Source organism: Erythrolamprus reginae, chromosome 2, assembly GCF_031021105.1.
Source record: "Erythrolamprus reginae isolate rEryReg1 chromosome 2, rEryReg1.hap1, whole genome shotgun sequence".
Lineage (NCBI taxonomy): Eukaryota > Metazoa > Chordata > Lepidosauria > Squamata > Dipsadidae > Erythrolamprus > Erythrolamprus reginae.
The window spans coordinates 172,418,097-172,436,242 of NC_091951.1; the positions used below are offsets into that span (position 1 = coordinate 172,418,097).

General features: G+C 37.9%; 1 protein-coding gene across 2 annotated transcripts in view; it reads right to left on the reverse strand.

Moving 5' to 3' along the window:
- The window catches only part of SUZ12 (SUZ12 polycomb repressive complex 2 subunit), a 32,166-nt gene extending 15,671 nt beyond the window's left edge, over positions 1 to 16,495 (reverse strand). The window contains exons 1-7 of one of the 2 annotated variants that reach the window (XM_070740446.1): positions 15,915 to 16,486; positions 14,264 to 14,310; positions 14,112 to 14,176; positions 9,005 to 9,073; positions 4,708 to 4,757; positions 3,763 to 3,847; positions 2,806 to 2,891 (exon numbers count right to left, since the gene is read on the reverse strand). In XM_070740446.1, the coding sequence (XP_070596547.1) occupies positions 2,806 to 2,891; positions 3,763 to 3,847; positions 4,708 to 4,757; positions 9,005 to 9,017 (234 nt within the window). In that variant the 5' untranslated portion in view covers positions 9,018 to 9,073; positions 14,112 to 14,176; positions 14,264 to 14,310; positions 15,915 to 16,486. Of the gene's footprint in view, positions 1 to 2,805; positions 2,892 to 3,762; positions 3,848 to 4,707; positions 4,758 to 9,004; positions 9,074 to 14,111; positions 14,177 to 14,263; positions 14,311 to 15,914 lie in introns of both variants that reach the window. The other variant, XM_070740445.1, reaches the window with a different exon arrangement.
- Between the last annotated feature and the right edge of the window lie 1,651 nt (positions 16,496 to 18,146).

An 18,146-nucleotide genomic window follows, 5' to 3' on the forward strand; every position in this document is an offset into this window, starting at 1 on the left:
GCTTTCTCTCTCACTCTATTTCTATCTCTCACTCTCTCCCTCCCTCTCCCCCTCCCTCTTTCTTTCTCTCCCACTCTATATCTCTCCCTCTTTCTTTCTCACTCTATTTCTCTCCCTCTTTCTCTCCCTCTTTCTCTCTCTTGCTTTCTTTCTCTCTCACTTTCTCTCCCCCCCCCTTTTTCTCTCTCTCTCTCATACACCACGCTGGCAACAGAGAGCGAAAGAGAGAGCGGAGGGCGGCTTGCCAGTCCACGGCCCCCTGGATGAGCAGCTCTGCATGGCCCCAGCACTGGACTTCGCCGTCGCCTCCGCCCCCGTCCGGCTCTCTAGCTAACCCCCTGAATTCATCCGAACGGAGGCGGCGGCGGTTTCAAAGGACCAACATACGGTCCTTCTTGGTGCTGCTTTGCTGCAGCCTCCAAACTCCGCTGCTGCCCTTGGGCATTGTTACTTCTAAGCTGCGCTGAGAGAGAGAGAGAGAGAGAGCGGAGAGTACCGGACTTCCAGCTAAGAGGCAGCAATCACGTCCACCCCTTCGCCCTCCACGGTGCCCAGCGCCCAGCCCCACGCCACCTCCGCCTCCGCGTAGCACGCCCGACCTCTTCCTGCAGGAACGGGTGGTGGGGTGGAAGTGGTTGGACTTATCTACACGCGCGCCTGCTGATTGGGAAGAGGGGAAAAAAATCTGCGCCTCCAAAGAGGGGAGGGGGGGAAAGAAAGAAAAATAGAGTTCCAACTTGGCGGAAGGCGGAGGGGAGAACCGAGCGTGCTGCAGCAAGTTTGCTTGGCTTTCTGGGGCTTTTTTTTTTCTCCCCTTCCACCACCCGTCTGAATGTTGTTTGCCGCTTAGGAGTGACCCACTCTCGGGCTTGTTGTGGATGCGGCGTGGATGAGGGGAAAAGCCCGGCTGCCCGGAAAAGCACATTTGGAAAGTCTCTGTGGAGAGCCAAAATCCCAACGAAGTTTCTTTTTTCTTCAGTAGTCGGTAAGGAGGGGAAGAAGAGGTTGAACTGGTTTTGCTAATTCGCGCTTACGGCTTTCCCCCTCATCCGCGCCGCATCCACAACAAGCCCGAGAGAGGGTCACTCCTAAGTGGCAAACAACATTCAGACAGGGGTGGTGGAAGGGGAGAAAAAGAGGCCCTGAAGGGGGACAGGGCGGTCCCCACCGCCTGTGTCAGCGGCGAGGTGTGCTTGCCTTGTGCCGTGGAGGGGGGGAGGCGATGGAGGTCAGGGGTTTTCAAGCAGCTGCCTCCCCCCCCCCAGTGGACAGTTTTTCAATTGCCATCGCCTTTTCCTGAAGTTCGCGTCCACTCACCGCGGAGGTGGAGGGGAGGAGGTGGAGAGGCAAGGAGGCGGGGAGGAAAGCGGGCCTGCAATTGGCTAATTTATTTCTCGCCTTTAGGGAGAGGAACTGTTGCTGCTCTGCCATAGGGCAGTTTCTTTCCCTAAAGGCGAGAAATAAATTGGCCAATTCTCTTCGCTCAGCAGCCGACCGCAGTGAGTGGACAGGAGATTCGGGAGCTTATTATATTGATCAGTAAAATCTCGTGAGCCGCCCTGGGCCAGTTAAAAGACCTCATCGGGCCGCATCCGGCCCACGGGCCGTAGTTTGGGGACCGCTGTAGTAGACAATCAAACAAACAAGTTTTATATGGAGGTCTGAGGACTAGATCTACATTATGTCAAATACTAATCAGCAATACAGCCCCATCTTTTACACTATCTGACCTTGAACTATATTAACATTTCATGTTTCTAAGCAGAACAAGGACAAAATAAGACACCAGCAGCATATTCATAGTATTCAAGATAAAAAGGAGAAAGAAAAGAAACTGCTGATTTGTAAAAGGGCACCTGAGGCTAAACTACCATTGACAGATTTTGCATCATTTACAAAGTATCAATGACCAAAATAAAGTTATTAAGTTTGCATATTTCATAATTTAAAAATTTTAAATTATTTTTTTTAACAAAATATTTTCTTAACTTAATTATATCTTTCATTTTAAAACTAAAGTTGTAACGCTATGCCTGAAAATAATCTTGCTGAAATTCTAATACATTTTAAAAAGTAGAATATCATGTTCTTTTAGATTAGTCAAAAGGTTGTCTTTTTCTTCCAAGCCCAAAGGTAGAGAACCTGGTGAAGATCATTACTTAGTTGCTCAAGTCTCATCACTCTTCCAGTGTTAAAAATTATGTGGCAGTTTCTAACAACTCTTTTCCAATGAGTCAAGGGGTCTAAAAAGCCACAAGGACTAACAAGGAGGTTTTGGTCTTTCTCTCATTCTTGGTCTTTTGTTCAAACAGCCTTTTAAAAAATGTCAAATCATTGGCACTTTTTAAGACTACTCATTCAGCTTCCAAAGCAAGCAGGTTTTTTAAAAAATGTAAAAAAATCCTAAGCTAAATTTTTTTAAAAATCAACAAAGAGAAAAGGCTATCCATCAAAAATATTAAGCTCAAAGTTTTTCAATTAAGTCTTTGTACTCAAGAGTTTGAGGCAAAATAATTCCTCTCCTTAGAATTCAAGTAAACAAACTGAAGGAATTAAGACCCAAATAGAAGTTACTATTTCATCTGGCAGTAAAACATGAGAAAACCCAGTTCTTAAATGAGAGATGTGAATAAAACAGTGAAAGAGAAACTTGACAAAGCCAACAAATGGCTTACATAGTTGGATAATTTACAGCTTCTCATAAGAAACAGTCTAGTTTTAATAACACATTCTTCCTTTACCAACTATAACTTTTGCGCACATAATTTTTTTCTGTTATTTTAACATTTGCTTTCTAATACTTACTTTTCGTTTTTTGTGGCAAACTTTTACGAGCAATACTTCCAGAGTTACAGAACTTTGTTCATTTTCTGAATTTTGCAATGGCTTATCTAGACAGACAATATAGAATAGAAAGATTTAAAATCCTGAAAAGATTACGTATTGAACTCTGCATGACCAAGATATATTTACAATAGAATATTTTGCTGGATGCCTTAGAAATGCTGACTCACCCTAATAGAAGGCTCTCATATCAATAGGAATTGCCTAATGTAACTGCCATTTTTTTGCAGAGGAATTTCTTGGCATTATTTTAAAAATACAACCAGAAAAACATTTGTCTAGTGATGTCCACTAGCATACATTCTATTTTTAACTTTGACAAAAAGGCATATTATTTCTAACCGCCTTAGTAACAAAGCTAGACCTTTCTCAAATTCAAAAACATCTGTTTATTACCCGTAAATAGAGATGCAGTTGTTTTCCACCACCCAGAAATGATACAAAAGTTTGTATTTTAAAATACTAAAACAGTTCAATGAAGTCTACAATACTCACCAACTAAATACAATTGAAAAACAAAGGCTCAGGAGCTTTAGATTTAGAGGAATACCATAGCACATAGCTCAACTTCAATCCTGGGTACAGGTAGGCCTTAACACAAGAGAACCCCAAATTCCCATTGCTAAACAAGACAGCAAATGTGCTGTGTTGCATTTTATAACCTTTTTCTTTTTGCCACAGTTGTTAAAATGAATCATTTCAGTTGTTAAGCAACTCCTGTGTTTGTTAAGTGAATCTCGCTCCCCCTCATTGACTTTACTTGTTGAAAACCAGTTGGGAAGGTTACAAATGGTGATCACGACTCTTGGATGTTGCAACAGTCATAAATACATGCTAGTTGTCAAGTGCCTGAATTTTGATCATGTGATCATGGTGATGCTGCAATAGTCATAAGTATAAAAATAGGTCATAAGTCACCTTTCACAGTGCTGTTGTAACTCCGAATGGTCACTAAATGGATGGTTGTAAGACGAGGACTATAACAAATGTTTAGTACTCCACACTAATATATAGAAATAAAATCATTAAGATTGTCATTAACTTCAAGCTTTAAAGCCAACTTGCCAGACTGTATATAACCCATATTTTGCAGACCACCACAGTATTATATTACCATATTTTTCAGAGTATAAGATGCACCGGAGTAAAAGACGCACTTAGATTTTAGAGGCGGAAAAAAGTATTCTGAATCAAATGGTGTAGTAATATATTATTTAATAAAATACCAGTGTAGCAGAATACTTTTTACGACCATGTACACTTTTTACAAACTTTGAACTTGACAGCTTTAAGACTTGTGGACTTCAACTCCCAGAATTCCTCCTCCAGTCATGCTATAGAGAAGGCAAAAACAGCCCCATTTTGGCAAAAAAAAATTGACCATTTTCCACCTGAGGTTTCTTTTGCAAAAATGAAGTGGGCAAAGGATCTGGGGAGCCTGCAGACAGCTCTAGGGTGTTGGGGGATAGCAAAATGCCCCCATTTTTGCCCAATTTTTCATAAAAACGGGGGCATTTTTGCCTTCCACCAGTCCCTAAGAGCTGTCTGCAGGCTCCCTAGACCCCTTCCCCACCCAATTTTTGCAAAAACAGGTGAAGAACGGTGTTTTTTTTTAAAAAATGGGGCATTTTTGCCTTCCCAAGGCACCCAGGAGCTCTCTGTAGGTGAGAGGGCGGGGGGCTTTGGGACAGCAAAAAATGGCTGCATTTCCACCCTCTCTTAGGGGAGAAAAAGGTGTGTCTTATACTCCAAAAATAGGGTAGTCAATTTTTATATCTTAGTTATATTCCACAATTCTATAAGAAATAATATTTGTCAATTTAGAGAACAGCACCACATGGGGAAAAGAGAAAAACTACTTACCATTTTTATGGAAGAAACCGGTAAAGGTGAGATGTAGATGAGCAGACAAGCTAAATTAAGAAAATAAAAAATTACTGATTTGAAGGTGTGACATTTTTAAAGTCTTTATTTAAATAGTTTATGCAAACATACACATTTTATATTTTATCCATTAAAACACCACATTTACAAATAACACATGTACTGTACCACTATGCAACTACTTATATGAAATATGGCAAGTGTTGTAAATAATCATTTCGACTCCTTTGCTAATGTAACACATATATTATTCACTGGACATTTCATGTATTGGGCATTTCATGTATTGAGATTAGTACAGATAGTTCTGAACGAGACTGCACTTTTCCTCTAGAATCTAGTTTTAATTACTGTTTCAGGTATGATTGGTTTGCTGCAGTTGGCACTTCCTTACATTACACAAACTGATTTAGCATTAGTCTTTAATTCCTTAATTGCATGGATTAATATTGTATTCTACATTAGAATGCTTAAATTAAGAATTTCCCATGTTTGAACGTGTAGTTTACTAATTATGACCTGTATTTACTTCGTATGTGCTAAAATTATTCTGGGTCCAATTAAAAGTGCTTGTTTTAATATCTAAAGGTTTCTATCAGACAAGACAAAACCTGGAAGATTCACTCGCCAAGCTGACAATGTAATAATAGGATGGGGATGACTGGAGTTACAATGCAATATATCTGAAGTTATTAGTTGAGCAAGCGGCTCCAAAAAATTTAAGCCAAAATTTCTAAACCTCTTGTTCCCTTCATTATCTGCCTAAATTGTTTAGATTTGGAATAAAGTCAATTTGAAAGAACAATGTACCAATAATCAATTTATTTTGTTAAAATATTTATAAACAATTCTAGTTATGTGAATCACCACTCAAGGTATCTCACAATATTTTAAAAATCAGTTTTGTAAAGGTCATACTATAGCTTCAAAAACCTGCTGAAATCAAATGGCCCTTAACAAATACAAAACCACCAGTGGCGAGTCAACTTCAAGGCATTCCATAAGATGCTACACAAGTGACAAGTTGGGCAGCAATTACATGAAAGTTATATGGTAGAAGTAATTTTACCCAAGCATTAAAATGAATATGTTGTACACTAATAAGAATGCATTGCAAATAAATTTTAATTATGCTGAGGTTTTAATTGGCTGGTAATTATATGATTTATTAGATTTGCTTTGATTTCTTTCTAAAAAGAAGTATATTATAACATTTCCTAGATACGAAGTATTAAAGATTGAAAGTCTTGTTTACTGAATTAGGATAAACTGGGAGAAAAGCATTGTCAGCTTTTACTACACAATTAGTTTTTCTTTCCTTACAGTACTCATCAAAGCTTGACCCTTTCACATGTACTATAATACCAATGTTGGTTTATCTCAGAATAAACCACGGTCAAGAACCATTTTAATAAATCTGATAAATATCTTGTTCAATGAAATTTAATCACTGGCATCTAAAACTTATGAATGTAACATCTTAGTAGTTTGGTATTTTAAAGTATGTTTATACTTTAAAACATACAATAATCTGTAATTTCCTATGAAGGAAAATAGTTGAAAACTTTACTTCAGGAGGACAAATAGGAAACTAACATCAGCTCCTAAAGAAAAAAAGCAAATAAACTCACTAAGAAAAGCCATTAGGGTCATAGGTTATTTAAGCAATTCTTCACTTGAAGGATTTTATTTTACATTATTATGTGTATGTTATGAGCCTATGTCATTCAAGAAAACTGAACTGGCAGCGGATTCACGGAAATTGGAAAATAAAATTGAGTATTTCATTAGAAAACCATTGTACAGCCCTATGAAAAGATGTATTTGTCTTGAGAAATTAAAGACAAGACTATGTTTGTACCTCTGCATATAATGGAGTATCTTTTTGTTTTAAAACACTGTACTTCTGAGCTTCAATGTAATCTAATATGCATATAAGCAAAGTTTGAAAACATTCTGTGCGTAAATGTACATGGCTCATTCCAGCATTTTTTTTACTCTCTAAAAAGCAGTAATTTAGGCATTATTGGGAAATAAATTTTCCAGAATAGAAGCAATTTTCATCATTATTATCGTTTTGTACATTCCTGATAGTTTTCTACTTCATTTGCTGTATTTTTTCAATTTGTCATTACATAAAGAAATGACAAGTTCTTCTGAATTAAATTCAAATTTCTAAAAACAATTCAATAAAAACTAATAAAAATATATTCAACAGTTGGTGTTTATTTCATAACCACTTGTGACCATTTTGCCACAAAGTAAAGGGGGAAGCAAGCAGGACATCAAAGATTCTAGTTATATGAGGTTGTTGCTTAACAATGGCAACTTGGGCTGCTGGAACTGCCTTAACTAAGGAGCACAACTGCATCATTTTTTGACTTATGACAATATTGTTGAATAATGCACTTTCCAGTCCCATTTGCATCATTAAGCAAGAACTATCTTTATCTGGTTTTTTTTTAAGGAAAAGTTGATATCCAAGCTTAAAAATTTATAAAGGCATGATTGAAGTAAATACAATTCCTTAAAAAAAACAGCAAACATCATAGCAGTGTATATCTATTAATCTCAATCACAAAAATGTATTGCCTTCCTAAAAAAAGATAATTCATGCTGTGCCAAAACCCAAAGAGAAGACAGACCAATTTCTGAAAGATAAATAGGTCACTCAACAGACTCCTTCTTCAGTTCCAATAAACTGAATTTCTAATTATGTAAGTCTTTTTCAAATACTGTACTATTTCAGCAGGTTTACATCCAAAACCTTTTTTGAAATATGGAAATCCAAAACTATGTCAATGTACTGAGGGCAATAAAGTAGCACTTTGAACCTGCCCCTGAAGTCAGCTAATATAACTATTTCAGTACGATGTAATATGCTGCTGAACATTTTATCTGCAATGTCACAACGTTTCTGAACATTCAAAGGCAGCCAAAAAGAGTGCATAGTGGACAAGGAGGTGTGATATAATTGAGACTTGTTATTATCATTCTGAGGTTTGTCTTTCTGAGGAACAGATACAATAGTGCGAGATAAACATAAGCTAAACAAAATTGACTACAGTTGTAATCATTATCACCTGTGCATCTATGGACAATGCTACTTTTAGCAGAAGACTTCCATTTCCTCTAAAGGTATAATTAAAATACACATTTTTAAAGAAAAACAATTAGCCTCCACAAATGGGTCTAATAACCAAGAGCAGACACAATCTGTTTACTTTTTGATTTAGCAGCCTTCTCACAAATTAACTCACAATTTAAGGATAGGTAGTAATAGCTGCATTTAAATTTTAACTGAGTTTGGGGCTTTCAATTAAATTTAACAATCAGCCTGCATAAAAAGAAAACAGATTTGCCACAAAATCATCTGGTAGCCAATGTATGGTCAACTTTAGAAATCCTCATAGTATTTATTGGTTTAAGTAACTCTGCCTTAAGGTGTTGTAGCAATTAATGATCTGCAGCAAAAAAAAATGCATCCCCATTTGCAATACAACAGTGATGGCAAACTTATGGCATGGGTGCCATAGGTGGCACACAGATCCATATCTGAGGGTACACAAGGCATTGTCCTATGTCAGCTCCAGCGCACATGTGTGTGCTGATCAGCTTATCTTCGGCTTTCTTTTCAGCTGTTTTTGCTCTCCTCAGGCTTCAGGAAAGCCTCCCAAACACAGGGGATGGCAAAAAATGGCCCAACTGGAAGTCTGGAGGCTTCAGTGAGTCCTCTGTGGGGGCTTGTGCACATTCATGGGGAGGCATTGCATTATAGGTGTGGGCATGCATGCACATACTATTGCGTGTGCATATATCCTTTTCGTGGCCAAGCTAAAAAAGGTTCACCTCACTGCAATATAACCTACGTAACACTGATCCCAATCCATAGTGCAATGCAGAGTAAGTGGAAATCGGACTACATAATGGAAATAAATTAAAATTTCAAAAAAAAAAAACCCATTGGTGGATCCAGCCTATATACTACCTAAAAATAAATGTCTACAGAAGTCTCCTTCTGCAGATGCAACAATATATATCATTTAGTGTTAACTGGGACACACACTATCAAAGTACAAAACATATACATCTCTTTAACAGAATTAATTTATGAATATTTTATTATGGGAGAAGCCGATGCAAATTATCTTTATCTACCTCACATTTCACTTCCATTTCTGCATAAATTTTATCGACATATTATTTAATCTATCATGTATTCATCACAGTTGAAACATTGCTATTGAAACACATTGGTTGATAAAACAAATGTTACCTTTGCAAGTCATGTTCTCCCTTTGTTTTCTCTACTTTCGTCAGCATCCCGTCTACTCTGAAAGTTTTCCTGCAATAAAAGTTGGCTTCTGAAATTGCACCAATTTCCATTATGCAGTACAATTTTGTTGCATAAAAAATTATTCAAAAAATCACCATCCTTCAAGAAACAAGTCTCCAGCATCCCCCCCCCCCAAAATTTATACTGAATTTATAAGGAGCATCCCAGCAATTCCTGTTATTTTAGATTTTATATATTATTTGTTGAATGCAATTAAAATATCATTTTAATCCAAAATTAGAGAGACCTCTAAACATAGCTAAAGTTACAACTGAAATTCAATTTTGTATTGATGCCTTTACATCATTTCACATTATTAGGTTATCTACCAATCCACTCACCCCCATTTTGAAGAAGCTATGAATAATTGCAGATAGCTATATTTCCTTAAATAAGCAACATAATCCATTAATGTTAACATTACACCGGATAATTCTTGGAAACCATGCTACATTATTTGGGAGTCTTATACCAATGGAGAATCACCAAAACATTGGTGATAAACATTGGCTCTATAAAACAAAGAACCAACATAAAAATCAATGCTGTAACTTCCTTTCAGGTTTTACTACCGATAGTAGAAACATTTGAGTTTGAAAATGTCCACCCAAGACAAAACTGAAAAGGAGTAGAAAATGCTCCAAACAGCCTCCTTATATTCAGGAAATTGCTAGCAACAAAGTGGCAACATTTTGCATCTTATCAGAACTGATGACATTAATCAAGGATTTTTTACCCTTCTAAAATATTTTTCATTATCATGCACAGGATATTAAAAAACCCTAATATATCATACTGTGGCCACTGTTTTTGAGATGCAGTTATTGGATGAAAAAATATTTGCTCCTTAAAGGCTTATATAGCTCTGCTGCTGAATGTTATAAGTTTCATATAGAGCTACTGTTATATTATTGCTTAAGTCTTTTTAAAAATACTTATATATTTGATGCTTATAAACTTATATTTGAGTTTACTAGCATTTTTAAAACACTTGGGGAATTTTAGCCTTTCTTACTCACTATCTTTTTATGACTTAGGCTGCAGCTATAGATCTGTGACCTGCTTTTTGGTTACTAGTTATGAATGTGTTTCATGAAGAGAGATGATAGGTCATTATCATCTTAGAAAATGGAGAACAGGCTTCATTGTTGAAAAACAGCAACTGCCTTTTCATGACATAATGCCCTTACCATACAGCTTGCAATTCTTTTAACACACATAAAAATAGAAACCATAGTTTAAAAAACAAAGAGAAAAGCCGACTAAGGTTAAGATAGTACATAATCATCCTTCTCCTCTTCTGGCTCAAGGAGGTCAATTTACCTTACTTTGTCTTGAGGAATTTGAATGGTGCACATCAGAAGTTGATGAAGAATTCATTACTACAATTATGTGAACAGAATAGTTAAACCTGGCTTTATGTTCTGGCTAGGAAGAGTTTGATTTAGAAATGCTAGAACGAGGTAGTGGTTCCTTTGACAATTCCTTCAACCGTTTTGCATAGTGTGAAAACTAACAATATAGTCTGGCCTCTGAACTGCAGAGACCCACTGAGAAATCTACTGAAGAACATGATTAGTTTTTGGGAATCCTAGTATGGGAAGAGCTTTCAGCTTTCTACAGCATTTAGAAACAATCTTCTCTATCAGTAGCCAAACTTAGCTACCAAGGTTAAGTTAGCTTTGTATAGTGGGAGACACTCTAAATCAGACTACTTACAACTTATGGTTTCTGTTCTATGTCTTGATCAAGGTCTAGGAATTAGTTTTACTTTTATCACATTATCTATTTAAAGGCTGCTTACAGCCTAGCCAAAATAAATTGGATAGAGGATTTTCAGTGTCTAATTCATTAGTACAATTTCCACATACACTTTGACCAATAGCACACATTTTACAGCTGATCTCGAGTAATACTAATGTTCTATCCCCCCACACCTAGAAATACTTCTAAACATATAAAAAAAGATTTATACTATCTGAAGAGAATTCAGAGTAAACATGTATAATCTAACAAGTGTAGTTTTGTGGCAGAATATCTACATATAAGTTTTTTGCATACTGGATTATAAAAAGACTCAAATTAAATTACAGTGGAAAATTTGTATTTGAGACTGACTGAGATTCTGATAGTATTAAAACTGTTGAAAACATAGTTCGAAAACACCTTACTCAATTTTGTTCATATCAAAAATCAACTGGCTTGGAAAAACACCAAAAACTGCTATTATTTGGGTTTGAGGTAGGTCTAGAATGTATTGCTTTGCAACAGATGTACTATCTATTTAAAGGTAGGCTTTGATTTATGTGATGCAATTTGGCCTCCCATACTGGTAATAACTAGAACAAATATCTAGATGAGATAATTTTAACAGCTAGATCAGGTACCACAATTATTTGAATACCTGAATATATTTCATGTACCATTCTTTGATCCCAGCACAATAGTATTCTGCATGAGAACATATTTCAGTTAAACATTTATAGCCTGGAAATAAGCTTTAGATTAAGCAAAGCTAAGGTAAGAATTCTTTCACATATATAATGGTAAACGAGCTATGGCACGAGTCATACAGTCACCTGACATATTTTGGTTATGATCTGGTTAGGTCACTATATTAGGCTATTGTGCAATCACTCCAAAATCTAGAAAGGTATGTTGCAGCAGAAGCCAAGAGATCATCTCTTTTTCATATGTTATACAGTACTTGCCAATTTCTAGGTTGAAAGGTGCTGACTTAAATCCTAAAATGTAAAATTAAAAGCACTGAAATCTTATCAAAACCCATTTAAGGTATTTAAAAGACATTCTGCTATTTATGGTAGGTTGAATTGATCTTCTAATCACAAGTGTTCAAAATTTATAATACTTCCCTTTAGGGAAAGTTCGTTTCTAATTTGTCATTTGTAAAGGAAGTTTTATTTCAGTGAGGGTCTTCTGCTTTTTTTGGGCAATAACCACTTTGTATTAATTCATTAATTATGAAGCATCATCTTACATTTACTTAACAGAATAAAAATAATTTACAGGACAAAAAATATCTATGAATATTTTATTTTAAAACAATATGTCTAGTTAAACTAATCATTTTCAATATGGATGTTTATTACATTATTTTGTGTTGTATCTCCCACAACTATTTAAAAACACTTTAAAAATATGTCAATAGCTTTCAAAAATTCAGTAGGACATCTATGGTATCAATTTTTCTGGTTTATGAAACAAGACATTTTATTGGGACTTATGGACAATGAATTAGAAAAGACTTAAGATAGCTTTGTTTTGTATACTATAGAAAATGCAATGGAAAAATAATGAAATGCTCAAAGTGGCGAAACATATTGTGAAAATGTCAGAATTATCAGAAATGCAAAGCTGATTTGTTTGATCAGAGGATTTTTTTTTTTTTTTGAAAGATTAGAAACCTTATATGGACTTTTTGCTGAAAGAAGAAATGAAAAGATGATTCATGTATTTGAAGATTAAAGTGGACTTTGATAAAATGAAGAACTGAATGGATTTGTATATCATCTAGAAGGAGAGACAATATTGTAACTATCTTTTGAAAAGAAGTTCTGTTTATAGAAGTTTATATAAAAAGTTTATATATTCCTCTATTTATTATCTTTCTTTTGTTCCTGCACTTCCTTTTCTGTTTTCATCTGTGTTTTATTCTATTAAAATAATTTAATTATAGTTATTAAATTTATAACTACTTCACTATCCAGTATTTGATTTGATTGTTTGTAGGTCAATTAATTACTTAAAAATATCTATTAAAACAGAGTAATGACCCTTGGATTGAAATAATTTATGACTCTCCCTAACATATACTTTCAGAGTATACCACACAATAGAAGGAGAGGTATATTAATCATGATACACTTTTGAAGCAGAGTGAAATAACTGTGTTATAGTAGCACAAGATGGATAGACTCTCTCTCTATATATATATCAACACTCATTAGTCATACTTTTTAAAATACTTTCAATATTTTCAATACTGATTATATTAATCTATACATCACATATGACACAAATTCAAAACAAAAAAAATTAAATTATCGTTCAATAAAATAAATGGATTCCGTCTCAATACTGGGAAAATATTCCATGAAATTATTCTCTAAGTATGAAAACAAAGATTCAGAAGAAAAATTAAACACATATTCCTTCTTTTACAATCCAATAGCAGCAGTCACTAAAGAAGTTTCAGTTACATTGAATATTAGAAATTAATCCAAAAATAGCTCAGAATTAATCAGTTAAAACTTTGTGTACTATCTTGCACCAGCAGCCATTAAGTCATGCTCCAATATGTCTACATAATTTTGTCCATTCACAAAAGTTTGAAAGTATTAATTTTAAATTGCCAGAAATAATTTTAATCACTGACACCTGTCTATTACACTGTAGCTTTTTCCCTACTAAATATATTCCATTACTTCAGACTGTGTCTTCTTACATTATAATCCCTATATGTTTTTCATCATTGCCTAACATGTTACCTTATGTTATTTAAATGGCACTGCATCATTAATGCCATGTAACCATAAGTATAGCTTCTTACAAATACCATACTGCAAACAATCTAAACAAAAAACCCACTAAAATACATTAAATCCACACAAATAAACAAATAGTTAGAAATGCTGACTTTAAAATAGCCAGATAAACTTTAAGGCGTTCAAAAATCAGCCACAATAAAACAGCAGAAAACTAGTGTTACAAATATGCAAAAAATAATAAATGCACAACATTTTTATTATCCAGCAAGCATTTTATATTACCTGTCTTATTACTACAATTGTATTAATTTATAAATCACTGAGAAAAAATTCCCAAAACTATCACATAAAATATGGCACATCAAACAAGCAATAAATGTCATATTTCCCCTGGATAAACACCTCTACCAAGTTCATCTCATTATGTAGATCAGAAAAAAATTAGTTTCAGCTTCAATGACAGTTATTGACAAGACACATATACTATTTTGTCACTTATTGGAAAACAAAGCCCTTGTTTTAATTACTGCTTAAGTTACCTTTTAATATTTGTTCGGGAGTTTCTGTGAGACATATAAGTAAGAGTTCTATGCAAGAATATTGGCTGCAACAGAAAATGAAAAAAAAAATCAATTCAATGCTGACTTGAGAAAATCTACAAAGTTAAAGAAAAAGATGAATAGTTACTCACAGCTATAAGATTGCGGGTACGTAGAAATCTATATATTTGTGTTGGTTCTGTGAGGAAAAAAATGAAATATTCTTTACTCAAAGCTGCTAATCTGAGACTTCACTAGCTTTTGAACAAGTACTAGAAAATCATACATAAAACATTCTCACTCATATCAAACTTGTGTTCATATATTCTTCAAATATAAGATGAATAGGTGTTTTCAAATGCCAACCCAATTAATATCAATATCATTTACTTGCAGAGACCACAGAAAGTCTGTGGAGATTCTCAGTCATCCAGAGTCATGGTTGTCCCAAAGGTGTCTCCCCGCACTCCCCAAAAGAGGCAACTGGATTTCCTTGCTTTTGTTTTTAAGTTTCGTTTCTCATTTAAGAAGTTTATTCAATTCTAAGTTCTGGGATGAGAAGTGAAAGATGTTTTTTAAAAAACACCGCACCAAAAAAGCCCAGTTGTCTTTTGTAAAAAAACCTCTGGGAGAAGTCACAGAAAGGTACCACAGTTGGTAAATATCCTACTGTATAGCAGACAATCACTAAGATACACTAGTAGCATTTATATGGAAATAGTGTACACCACCTTGTATATTAGAACCTGTGGTACAACAACAGCCAAGTAATGAGCGCAGGAAAGAAACAAAGATTCTAACAACATTTTAAAGTATTTTAAACTTTCCAAAACCCAAGCTGGGTTTATAGATCACATTATGGATAGCAGCATGGTACCCTAGTTTGCACAAATCAACCAATGTATTATTTATAAACTAATCAAAGCTGTTAATTGTTCTATTAAATATTTGGAATTGTTTAGGTCTAAAAACCACTCAACTAAAAAACCCGAATCTTCCCAAATTTTGGCTACTACAGTATATGTCAATGGATACTCCCCCATCTATTTAACATGCTACAGTACCCTTTTAACAAATTACGCTTTTTGTTTGTTTGTTTAGTTCAGGAGTGTGGATCAATCACCGAAATCCACTTTTCACGTACTGGCCCATAACCTTAATTATAACAAGTTATAAACGACCTGTTAAGGCCGCGTTAAATCGATTTATGGTACAAAGACCCCTATATTATTTCTATTTCTTAAGGAATCCTCGAGGGTAGCAAGACGAGCCTGGAAACAAACACCTCCTTCAGTTCCATCCCTTTCGAGAGAAAGAGGGGGAGGGAGCCCCAAAACGCAACTCTACACCGCGGCGCGGAACCCCACGGGTCCCGAAAGGCTCCCGGAGTGGGCGTGCGTGCGTGCCGCTGGCTCATTAACGAAAATGATTAGCAAGACACGACGTTTTCCCTAAAGAGACCCACCCGGGGCTGACAAACCCAGGGGCAGAAAGTCGCGGGAGCTTTTCTTCCCCCCTCTCCCCCTCCAGCAACCCCCCTCCCGGCCAAAGGTCCCAACACCCAGGGCTCCGTTGTTGTCGTCCCCCCCCCAAGTGCTTCTCCAAAAGTCCGGTTGCCTCTTGGAAAAAAAGAAAAAAACTCCTCGGGGACTCCCGCTTGAGGGGTCGCCGGGAGCCCAACGCCGCGGCTGCCACCAGATCCGCTTTGCCCCCCCCTCCCGGCGGGTGAAGGGAGAAAGCGGCGGTTGCCGTGGTCCTCCCTTCATTCCCTCCCTCCCGGCCACCCCCGGAGCCCCCGCTCACTCTCGAAGGCCTGAAGGAAGAGCTCGTGGTCCGCCTGGATCTGCTCCATCTTCGGTTTCTTCACCGGAGGGAGGGCCGCCGCCGACCCGGCCGCCGCGGAAGATGCCGACGAACCGCCGCCGCCGGAATAACTGCCGCCGCCTCCTCCTCCTCCTCCAACAGCACCGCCGGATTTGCCGCCGGGCGCCGCGGCTGAGGTGAAGCCGCTGCCGAAGCTCCCGCCGGCGCCTCCGCCCGTGGCGGTGGCAGCAGCGGCGGCGCCTCCCCCTCCGCTCGGAGCACCTGAACTGGGCCCCGCGTTACCCCCGCCGCTGCCGCCGCCGTGCTTCTGAGGAGCCATGAGGCCTCTTTCCTGCGGGGCGAGAGCTGGACGGCAGGTGCGGACCGACCGCGAGAGGGGAGAAGGGCGCAGGAGGCGCTGCCGAAGGTGAGGCGGCGAAGGAGGAAGTGGAAGCGCTTCAACTCTTTCGGAGCAGCCCCGCTCGGTTTGCTCACCAAGCGCCCCTCGGCTGCCCAGCCAAACCCGACGGCGCCGCCACCGCCGCTCCCGCCCCCTCCGCCGCCTTCCTACTGGCTCCCGCGATGGCGCCGTCCCGCTTTATTGGACGGGCGAGATCCCGCCCAGCCGTGACGGCAGAATGATCCTGCGAGAGTTTGGTTGGACCGCGCGCTTCGCCGCCGGGAGCTTCCCCTTTCCCCCTCCCCCTCGCTCTTCCTTTGAACTGAATTCGCGGGAAAACGGAGCTGGGGCTGCTTCGGCTCTCTTCCTTCCTGCCTCTCTCGCCTCCGCCCCCACCCCCAACCCCGCAGCCGATGGGCATGATGGGAAAGAACGCGACTTTGGGAAGGCTGGGTTTGCTCGTCTTCGAACCAGCGACGCGGGCCGGATTGCTTTGCGAGGAGCGGGTTCGGCGGCGGCAACGGCGACGTGGAAAAAAAAACCCGTCCGCGTTTTACGCAGAACGGTTTTGAAAAAATTGAGCGCGCGGGAAAGCCATCGCGCGCTAGTCGAGCCGGCCCCGCACGTGCCGCGGAGGGGAGTTTGGGGTGCCATCTTTGAGATCTTATCTCCTGGTCAAATTCTAACCGTAGAAATTAATGTCTCGTTGGCAACAATGGATGGTCCTCCACACACACACACCTCCACTCCCAGTTACGAACATACAGTATTCTAGCTTCAGAATATTCTAGTTATTCTAGTTGCAGGATAGCGTTTAATGGTATCCTATGATATTTTAGAATATCTAAAATATTCTAGCTGAATGATGTTCTAGATATCCCTGTTGCAGGATATCGCTTAAATGGACTTTCCTTCCGTTGTGTGGTGAAAATAAATGCGCTGAGGGGGAGGAAAAATAATTTTTGAGCCCTTTCTAACCTTCAAAAGTGATAGAGGTTATATGCAAACGTTATTCCGTAGCATTGACGCTACGAAGCTTGAAAGGCGCACAACGTTTCTCCTCACAAGGTCTCTTGAAGACGCAACCCAAATGCAAATTTAAATAAAGGAACTACCTGTCACAAAATTGTTAAAATGATGTAATTTCTGTCTGGTGCAGGTGAACTATTGATAATGATCAAACTATCATGATGTAGCTGGTTTTTTTTAAGAGTGTGAACACGAAAGAATGAATATCAAAATTAAAAGGTATTACAAATGCAGAATATCCTTTTGAGTTTGTCCTAGTGAAAATCCACGGAAGAGATGTGATGGCTCATTATGTTTATGAAATTAAAATGTCAATATTGTTGGGCTTTTGGATACCTACCTGCATAATAAATAAAACATTCAGACGTTTTTACTGTGGTCCTTAATACATTTGGTGTGCTCCACAGACCTCTTACCTGAAGTGACTGCAGCTAATTAATACAGGATAAGAAATAAAAGCAGCGAACAGTTTTGATCAAGCTTATAATAAAATAAATGTCACCTATCTGTCTAGTTTTTAAGAGGTTGGGCTACAGTCCATGCTTGCCTGAGGGAATAGCTGAGTCTTCAGACAATCAATTTGTTTCAGCCTAATTTACCTCATTGACTTGTAAAGAAAATTAGTGTAAGAGGTGCAGTGTGTGTCAATTTGAGGAAGGAAGGTGGGATAGATTTCCAAGTAATAAATATGCCATCTGCCTGATTCGAGACCTTTTTACCATCCATTTTAGAAACCAGGTACAGGGAAGATGATTCTTCATAGTGAGGTTTTTTTTTCATGTGTGTGCCTTTGAGACAGTTTT